The sequence below is a fragment of the Malus domestica genome, chromosome 01 (assembly GCF_042453785.1).
Source record: "Malus domestica chromosome 01, GDT2T_hap1".
Lineage (NCBI taxonomy): Eukaryota > Viridiplantae > Streptophyta > Magnoliopsida > Rosales > Rosaceae > Malus > Malus domestica.
This window is the reverse complement of record NC_091661.1, coordinates 1,375,114-1,384,914: the sequence shown is the minus strand read 5'-3', so window position 1 is coordinate 1,384,914 and position 9,801 is coordinate 1,375,114. Positions and strand designations below refer to the sequence as shown.

The following is a 9,801-nucleotide window of genomic DNA, read 5'->3' as shown; positions in this document are numbered from 1 at the left end:
TTAATCGCCCACTACCTCGCTAAAAGGAACCTAATGGATCGCACACCATAAAAGGTGGAGATTGAAGATTAAACGGAAATGAGTAAGAATGATTAAATGGTTTAATCATTTATTTATGGCAAGGATTAATTAATATGTTAATTAATCAAACGAATAAGTTCGTTAAAGACTTCGGGACAGTTTTGGACCTTAAGGCCCAATGGGCTTCGAACGTCAAGCCCATTAACTTAAGTTGTATGACAATTTAATGAATGAAGATTCATTAAAGCCCAAAAGCCCAAAATCCCCTAAATGGCAAGCCATAGTGTGATGAATTAGGGTTTTGGTTATTTAGGTCACTTAAAGAAGTGACTATATAAATGACTTTATAACTAAATATTCATTAAGTGATAAAAAGGTTGATTTTTGGGGAAAATTGGTGAGAATTGTCTCTCCATTTTCTCTCTAAAGAGGCCAACACCTTGGAGGGTACATCTAGCAATCCTACTACTCCAAGGTCACTCATTTCTTCTACAATCAAACCTTGGTGAAGAGACTTAGAGGTTCCCTATTTTGGGAACTTGGAGAAACCTATTCTTCCATCCAAATCCATGGATCTAAGAAGCAAGGAATGAAGGCCCCTATCTCTTTGGGTGATTAGCCTTTGCTTATGCAAAGAGGAATCTACAAAGGTATTAATTTCAACTCACTTTGTTTTGAGTTGATTATTGGTTCACCAATCTACTAGGCTTTGAATTTCATGGGTAATGTTTTGTTTTTGAATGCATACAAGCATGATTCCGCCTTTAATTTGTTAATTGCATGCTATAGATGTTATTCAAATGAACATGTTTCACAAAATAATTCCTTCACCTGTCACATGCACACTCAGCTTTGCGGAAATTACGGGCAATCTGTCGAAGATTTCTGGTGAAGTAGAAAGCACGTGAATCTTACTGTTCAATCACCGCTCTCCATATGCACCATCAACTCCTCGGGTACCACATATAACTTTGTCAAAGATCTCTGACAAAGTTTAGGCACGAGAATTTCGAAGTTCCAGCTACCCTACTATTACCCATAAGGGTAAAGGAACAGCACCACTGCTTGACAACTGGAAAGTCCCTATGTGTGTCGACCTCCGTGTTTTGCGGCAAGACAGGTTGGCAAGAACGTCCAACCTTTACTCACATTCGAGAAAAGACTCCCAACATAATTACTTTCTAAAAAACCGGAGTAGCACCGCTTTCCGAATCTCGAGAGTCAGATCCTCGACGGGATTGCTTGTTCGAAAACCGAAGAGGCATAACTCTCAGAACTTCGAGAGCCAGATTTCCTTAGATAAAGCTTGTCTGTAATCTTCACACGTAACATCAGCTTTCCAGATACCACATACCACTTTTTCAAAGTGCTCTGACAAAATTAAAACACGTGAAGCTGGCAGCTCCCACTACATTGCTGTGACCAAGAAGGGTAAAGGAATAGCATTACTACTTGTTATTGGGAAATCCCTATATACATTGACCTCCCTCCTCAACGGACAGGAAAACAGGCAAAAATGCTCAACTCTTTCTCGCATTCGAAAAGGCACCCTCAACATAACCTCTCGAAATACTCAGCTTTATTTCCCCCCGATAATACCTCAGCAAATAAGCCACACCAAGAACAAGAGTATCTCATATCATCAGGGTCGAAAGCAAGAGTATCCCATATCATGATTTCTCCCTGTCTTTGTCTTTGTCCTTGTCCACACCTGCAGGACAAGGAGAAAGAGAGCAGTCAGTCGGAACCTGAAATCAAACCTCCAATTTGGAACTGACTGCCTGAAGCCTTTGCCTGGTTGCTTACTTAGCATTGCTCTCGAGTACTCATCCTCAACTGCTGTCAAGGTCACGAATTCCACCGGCAAATGCCTCATGACAGTTGATCAGATATTGGCTCTTTACACTGAAGCTGCCAAGCGTGGATGAGTCACTATGAAGGAATGTTCTGAAGGACCATTTAAATGCAAAGGTTGCACACCACTTCTGCCATGCAAAAGATTGAAGTAGAAGGTTCAACGGTGAGCTGAAACAGATCACTACAGCACGACACCTTTCCATACCACATTCATTATTCCGTCAACAGCAAAAGTATCCCATATCATCAAGGTCGAACGTACTCTAGATTTGATGGACTTGTTTTGACCCTCAAATTTTTGAGTCGGCCTTATACTCTGAAGGGCACCAGAAAACCCTCCAGCACAGTTCAAGAATAAGCCTGTGGAAAGTTACTTCTTCAAAAGCAAAAGTATCTCATATCATCTCTTATCCATTTGCTTCTCCTTATCCTGGCAGTTGAATGAGAGACAAGGAGAAGGAGAACAATCAACCGGAAGCCGAAGTCAAACCTCTGATCCTGGGTTGCTTACTTGGAAGTTTGACTGCTTACCTTGTCTGTCACCTCTTTCGGCAGATCTCCTAGCTCGGCGACTTGGGGGACTCCTACTATAGGGTTTGTATCACACTTGACTAAGCCCGAAACTACAACTAAGCTTCAAGTGAAATTGATACATTACCTTGTGCGTCAACATCAGCTAAATACACCATTCCCGGATGGAGGAAAGGTACTTCCAGAGAAGGGCAGATGAAGATCAGACCACACTTCAGTACTTAGAAGTTTCGTGATTACTCAAGGGATTGGATCTTGCAAGTCCCCAACCGAGGAGTTTCCCTCACTCAGGAACTTAGGGGAGCACTGTTTGTACCATACTTGACCAATCCCGAAACTACCGAGCACCGGCCAACGCTATACTGTCAAGGACCCAGAAGAGTTCCCCTCCGACCAGGAGGCCAATCACTACTCGACACATGTCAAGATTAGAAGCCAATCAGAGCGCAGCACGTGTCGACATCAAGAACCAATCATAACATGACACATGTCAATGTGACAAAGCTACAAGTTTTTCTATAAATAGGGGTCATTCCCCCACAATATGGCCTAATGCCATTTGTGTTAAATCATTCACAAGAACTCACTAAATTGAGAGCTTGATCCTTTGTACTTGTGTAAGCCCTTCACTACTAATAAGAACTCCTCTACTCCGTGGACGTAGCCAATCTGGGTGAACCACGTACATCCTGTGTTTGCTTCTCTGTCTCTATTCATTTACGTACTTATCCTCACTAGTGACCGAAGCAACCAAGCGAAGGTCACAAAACCTGACACTTTCTGTTGTACCAAAGTCTTCGCTGATTTTGTGCATCAACAAAAGGTATTTAAGTACCTGGGTTGATTCGAGTAGAGCACGACCTCTAAACTTCACAAACTCATTGAACTCGAGAAAATAGCTTCAAACCTCACCTATTTCAGTCCCCAAGAAGAAGAAATGAAGTGAGGGCACTGTAAAACTCAAATCGACCTCGAACTCGACGGCGGTCTTGCTGGAATTCAAAGCCGAGGCAAAGGATGCATATGCAGAGGATAACAAGGTTTAGACACACGAGGGTTGAACTTTCAAGGGAAAAATACGAGGGTTGAACTTTCAAGTTGAGGCTCGATAATTTATTTAAGACACCCACTCAGGGGAAAAATAGTCATTTTACACGTCCCGGGAATAAAATAAAATATTTCAAGGTACGGGTTGTAATAGGATAGTCGTACGCCTTTGTCCATGGTCGATGTGGGATTCTAGGAGCTTTAATATGAGTTTGACACATGTTGCGTTGTGATTGACCTCTTGATTGGTGAGAAAAAAACTCTTGTGCTTCGACAAGGGTGCCTCAACATGAGTCCTTCAGTGGGTCCCTAAAGGTATGAAGTTGAATAATACTCAGTAGTTTCGGGATTGATAAGTATGGTAAATATTGCTCTCTGAAGCTCCCGAGTGAGGAAAGCTTCTTGGTTGTGAACTTACAAAAATCCAAGTCACGGAGTAATCACGAAATTACCAAATGCCAAAGGGTAGTGACATACAGTAGGAGTCATCCCAGTTTCTGAGCGAGGAAAGTTGTCAAAAGAGGTGCCTTAATTTTTGTCGAGTTGTCGAAGAACCAAAGTTCCACCTTTTTTTTTTAAGGAAAACTAATGAAAATGGCTTGAAAATCTTGAGTTTTAACGATAAGAACAAAATAAAAGGTAAAGTGAATAGTATCACGATTGACTTTTTAGTGTAAAAATGTCGTTTTTCATTAAAGTGAACAGAACCGGGAGCTTTTTGTTACAGTTTCCTTTTTTTTTTTAAGGAAAACTAATGAAAAGGGCTTGAAAACTTTGAGTTTTAACGATAAGGATAAAATAAAGGGTGCAGTGAATAGAACCAGGATTGACTTTTTAGTGTAAAAATGTGGTTTTTCGTTAAAATGAACAGTACCGGAAGCTTTTCGTTATAGTTTCCATTTTTTTAGGAGGTAACCTAGGCCCCCTTTGTTTTGTCTGCTAAGCCCAATTAGAAAGGGCACATGTCTTGGTCGCTACTTCATAAATCTTTGTTTTGTTTTGTTTCTTTGCTTTTTGTTTTTTTTGTCCGAACTCTCATGCCTCACATTCTCATTTGTTTTTTTATGAAGCTACTTTGCCCTTTTTCTTTATTTCACCATAATTTTTTTTTTTTTGAAAAAAGACATCGACGCCTCCCATTTTGACCTATCTTGCACGCCTTCCCCTCTTTTGTTTCCAGCAGTCTTTCCTTTCTCCCCTCAACATTGCTTTTCCAAACCTAACAAATGTTAGGATTTATGATTAGCTTAATCACAATCAGGAGTTAGTAGTGGAAATAGACTTTTATTAAGAGAATAACTAGTTAAATGGGTTTGCTGCCATCTGGCAAGTGATGTAAAGAGACTATATGTACATATAGTTTTGGTGTGAGAGGAACAATGATCATTTTGAATTAGAAAATATTATTTCACAAAAAATACAAACAGGTGCTCCGCTCCTTCTTCTCTTTTCCTCCTTCTCCTCCATTGTTACCATTTACTTGCAGGTTGAGTAAGGATTTGGAATCGGGTCATAACATTGGTATCATCCATTTTGATCTTGGTCTCCCTCTTGTATGCCACGCTCCACCAACACCTCTCTCAAATCAGCCATGGATGCTCGTCTCACTGCTCTGGAATCCTCCATCGATGCTCGCTTCACCTCGTTAGAATCAACCATCGCCGCTACTTTGTCTGGTCATGCTATGGCCATGGATACGAAATTAGCAGTGGGCTTTGAACAATTCTGCCGCGAACTCGCTTTCAACGGTAGGGGGACTTCTTCTGGTGATACTCATCCTCCGATCTTCGATTCGGTGCCTCCTCCTCCGATCATTGTTGAGGACACCGATCGTCGAAACTTGGACATTCCTCACCCTCATCAGCGTGAGAATTTCGATGGTGGAGGGTTCACTTCTCGACCTCAGTGGCAACAACGCGTGGATTTCCAGCGTTTCGATGACGGTGATGACCCACTCGCTTGGATCTATAAGGCGGAGCAATACTTCACCTACTATTCTGTACCTGAACATCGGTGTGTGGTCACAACCTCCTTTTACTTGGACAACGAAGCCCTCCATTGGTTTCGATGGATGGATTGCCTCTATGCTACTCCCACATGGCGTGAATTCACCACAGTTTTTTGCCAGAAATTTGGCCCTTCAGAGTTTGAAGACTGCACCGAATCCTTATTCTAGTTCTACCAAACAGGTACATTGAAGGATTACATCCTTGAATTTCGTAAGCTTGCGACTCGATCCTCTGATGTTGGGTCCTATTCTTTTGAAGAGTTGTTTCTTGGGTGGGTTGAAGAAGGAAATCAAGCATGAGGTTAAGCTGTTTAGACCTATCACTGTTCACGAAGCAATTGCTCTGGCTGTTCAGGTTGATCATAAACTTAGTGATAGTCGAAACACTAATTATCGGGTAGCTCTCGCTTCTGCAGTCTTTCCAGTGACCACTGTTGTACCAAATAAACCATGAGTAGGTACTATCCTTTATAAGAAATTAACTCCTGATGAAGTCCAACGTAAGAATGAGCATGGGGAATGTTGGTTTTGTGAAAATAAATGGGTAAGAGGTCATAAATGTCCCCATAAACAATTGTTAATGCTTGATGTGCTTGATTTGGATGATCCTGAGGTTCTTGAGGAAAGTAGTGGGAATAAGGATGAATGTAGTAGGAATACAGATGAATTACCCCTAGAATTCCAACACATAGAATTGAGTAAGTGTGCTTATTTTGGAACACATGGTAAACAATCAATCCAAACCATAAAGGTCGAGGGTTCTGTTAAAAATCAACATGTGAGGTTTTTGCTAGACTCTGGGAGTACTCACAATTTCATAGACTCTCGATTAATCAAACAATGGGGTTGGTTAGTTAACAATACCAAAGTTTTTGAAGTAATGGTAGCTAATGGGGGCAAGCTTAAAGGGCAAGGTACTTGTCAGGCAATACCACTGAAGGTGGGGGGTTATGAGTGCACCATTAATCTATTTCCCCTTCCATTGGGAGGATGTGACTTGGTTTTAGGAGTACAGTGACTTTCTACTGTTAGTCCAGTTCTATAGGACTTCCAATTGATGACTATGGAATTCTCAAAAGAAGGAATAACACATAATGTTGTTCATAATTGGTGACTTGGTTCATAATGTTGTTCAGCTACCATTGGTTCAGGAGATGTCCTTCCAGCAACAAGACAAGAATTGCTGCAACTCTAATCTAGACATACTACTTAACTCAATGAACAAGGAGAAATTAGAGGCTTCCAACCTCACTCCACAGCAGTTGACAGAATTACAAGATGTATTAAGGGATTTTGAGGAAGTCTTTGCCATCCCATCTAAGCTACCTCCTGCGAGGAACCATGATTACCAGATTCCACTGGTGCCAGGTGCACAACCACCTAACATCAGGCCATACCACTATGGACCCTTGCAGAAGACAGAAATTGAGAAAGTTGTCCAGGAGTTATTGGAGGCTAGTTTTATTAGACCAAGCCGCAACCCATTTTCCTTTCCAGTACTTTTGGTTAGGAAGAAAGAAGGAACATGGAGAATGTGCATGGACTACCGAGAATTAAATTCCCTAACTATCAAGGACATGTACCCCATACCACTCATTGATGACCTATTGGATGAGTTCTTTAGTGCTTGTTTCTTTTCTAAGTTAGATCTGAGGTCCGACTATCACCAAATTTGAATGCACCTCGATGATGTTGCTAAGACGGCATTTCACACCCATGAGGGCCATTATGAGTTTTTTGTGATGCCATTTGGCCTTACCAATGCTCTGCCCACATTTCAAAGCCTAATGAATGACATCTTCAAGGCCTATCTTCGAAAATTTGTTTTGGTGTTTTTCGATGACATTCTTATCTATAGTAAGACTTGGGAAGACCATGTAAGCCATTTGAGGAAGGCTTTCAAAGTATTGCAGCAACATCAACTGTTTGTGAAGAAATCGAAATGTGCCTTGGGGCAAAGTTCTATGGAATACTTAGGACATATTGTCTCCAAGGAGGGTGTTGCAGCCGATCCATCCAAGATACAAGCAATATTAGATTGGCCCATTCCTGCAAATGTAAAACAGTTGAAGGGGTTCTTAGGTCTCACTAGATATTACAGAAAGTTTGTTCCTAACTATGGCAGCATTTGTCAACCCCTTTACCAATTGACTAAGAAGGACAGCTTTGGGTGGAATCTTGCAGCCAATGATGCCTTTCAAACTGTAAAAGAGATCTCGCATCACCCTAAGTACTAGCATTACCTGATTTTTCAGCACCATTTGAGCTAGAATGTGATGCATCTGGTGTGGCAATAGGTGCAGTTTTGCAACAGAAGGGGAAACCCATAGCATTTACTAGTCAACCCTTGGGACCAAGGAACCAAGCTTTGTCCACTTATGAAAGGGAGTTAATTTGCAGGGACGACATTTTGTCATCAAAATTGATCATCACAACTTAAAATACTTCCTTAACCACAGGGCCAATACTTCTTTTCAGCATAAATGGGTCTCCAAATTAATGGGGTATGACTATGAAATACAATATAAGCATGGGAGAGATAATATTGTAGTTGATGCTCTTTCCATGGAATTTGAATTTCAAAGTCAAACTGAAGGAACTTGTAATCATGTAGAGATGCCCGAGTGCTTAGCAATTACATACCCTTATTTTGGGTGGCTGGATGAACTAAAAAGGGAAGTGGAGCTAGATAATTGGGTTTTTTCTAGTCCAATGCATCCAAGTTCAGTGTTGATAATGGTTTCTTGAAGTATAAGGCCCGAATTGTCATCAGTCCTACATCCCGTTGAAAGTTTAAGATGATGGAAGAACATCATTCTACCCCTGCAGCAGGTTACCAAGGAATTCTCAAGACCTATCAGAGGATCAAGCAAGGATTTTATTGGCCGGGAATGAAGGGTGATGTGAAACAGTTTGTGAGTGAATGTCAAGTTTGTCAACTGCACAAATATGAGACAATGGTACCTCCAGGGTTGTTGCAACCACTCCCTATTCCTCAAAAGGTGTGGACTGAAATCAATATGGATTTTATAGATGGGCTGCCTAATTGTAAAGGAAAATATGTGATCCTTGTGGTAGTGGATAGTCTCATCAAGTATGCACACTTTGTTGCACTATCTCACCCTTACACGGCTGCATCTGTGGCTCAAACTTTTGTGGACCATATATTCAAACTGCATGGCATGCCAACCAATTTTGTGAGTGACATAGATCTTATATTTCTCAGCAACTTTTGGAGAGAATTTTTCAAATTGCAGGGATCAACTCTGAGTATGAGCTCTGGTTATCACCCACAGACAGATGGGCAAACTGAGGTGCTAAACAGATGCCTTGAGACTTATATGAGATGTTTTCTGGGAACACAACCTAAGAGATGGGTGAAATGGTTGGCTTTTGCAAAATGGAATTACAACACCTCATATCATACTTCCACTAAGTTCACACCTTTTGAACTAGTTTATGGATACCTTCCCCCTCATGTTGCTTCCTATGAGTTGGGGTCAGCTAAATGGGATGTTGTGGAGCAAAACTTGCAGGAAAGGGATAAAATGTTGTCCATTCTCAAATCCAATTTGACCCTAGCTCAAAACAGGATGAAGGTTCAAGTGGATAAACACAGAACTGAGAGGGAGTTTGCAGTTGGGGATTTGGTGTATCTCAAATTAGTTCCTTATTAGTTACAGTCACTTAATCCTCATTCTCATCACAAGCTACTACCAAGGTGTTCAAGTGGATAAACACAGAACTGAGAGGAAGTTTGCAGTTGGGGATTTGGTGTATCTCAAATTAGTTCCTTATTAGTTACAGTCACTTAATCCTCATTCTCATCACAAGCTACTACCAAGGTTCTATAGGCCTTTCGAGGTGCTGCAAAGGGTGGGGAAAGTAGCATACAAACTCAAACTGCCAGCAACCACAAAAATACATCCTGTATTTCATGTGAGTTGCTTAAAGAAACATCTCGGGCCATAAGTGATACATGTCTCAGTTCTTCCAGAGATACAAGATGATGGTGTTCGGATGGGCAACCCTATTGCTGTGCTGAATCGAAGGGTTTACGAGAAAGGAAATGTTGCTGGAGTTCAGGTGTTAGTTCACTGGGAAGGTGGCACCCCAGAAGAAGCTACTTGGGAGGACTATGATTCTTTTGTAACTAAATTCCCTGATTTTAAATTTTGAAAAACCTAGTGAATAAGGTTTTACTTGAGGAAGGGGTAATGCTAGGATTTGTGATTAGCTTAATCACAATCAGGAGTTAGTAGTGGAAATAGACTTTTATTAAGAGTATAACTAGTTAAATGGGTTTGCTGCCATCTGGCAAGTGATGTAAAGAGACT

General features: G+C 41.1%; 1 protein-coding gene across 1 annotated transcript; it reads left to right on the top strand.

Moving 5' to 3' along the window:
* Positions 1 to 7,140: 7,140 nt before the first annotated feature.
* LOC139196269 (uncharacterized mitochondrial protein AtMg00860-like) lies at positions 7,141 to 7,701 on the top strand. The gene has a single exon (XM_070821949.1). The coding sequence runs from the start codon at positions 7,141 to 7,143 to the stop codon at positions 7,699 to 7,701; it is 561 nt and encodes a 186-aa protein (XP_070678050.1).
* The last annotated feature ends 2,100 nt before the right edge of the window (positions 7,702 to 9,801 follow it).

Bases quoted from the DNA above. Each gene is read 5' to 3' on its own strand.
- LOC139196269 (XM_070821949.1), top strand. From the start codon at position 7,141: ATGCACCTCGATGATGTTGCTAAGACGGCATTTCACACCCATGAGGGC.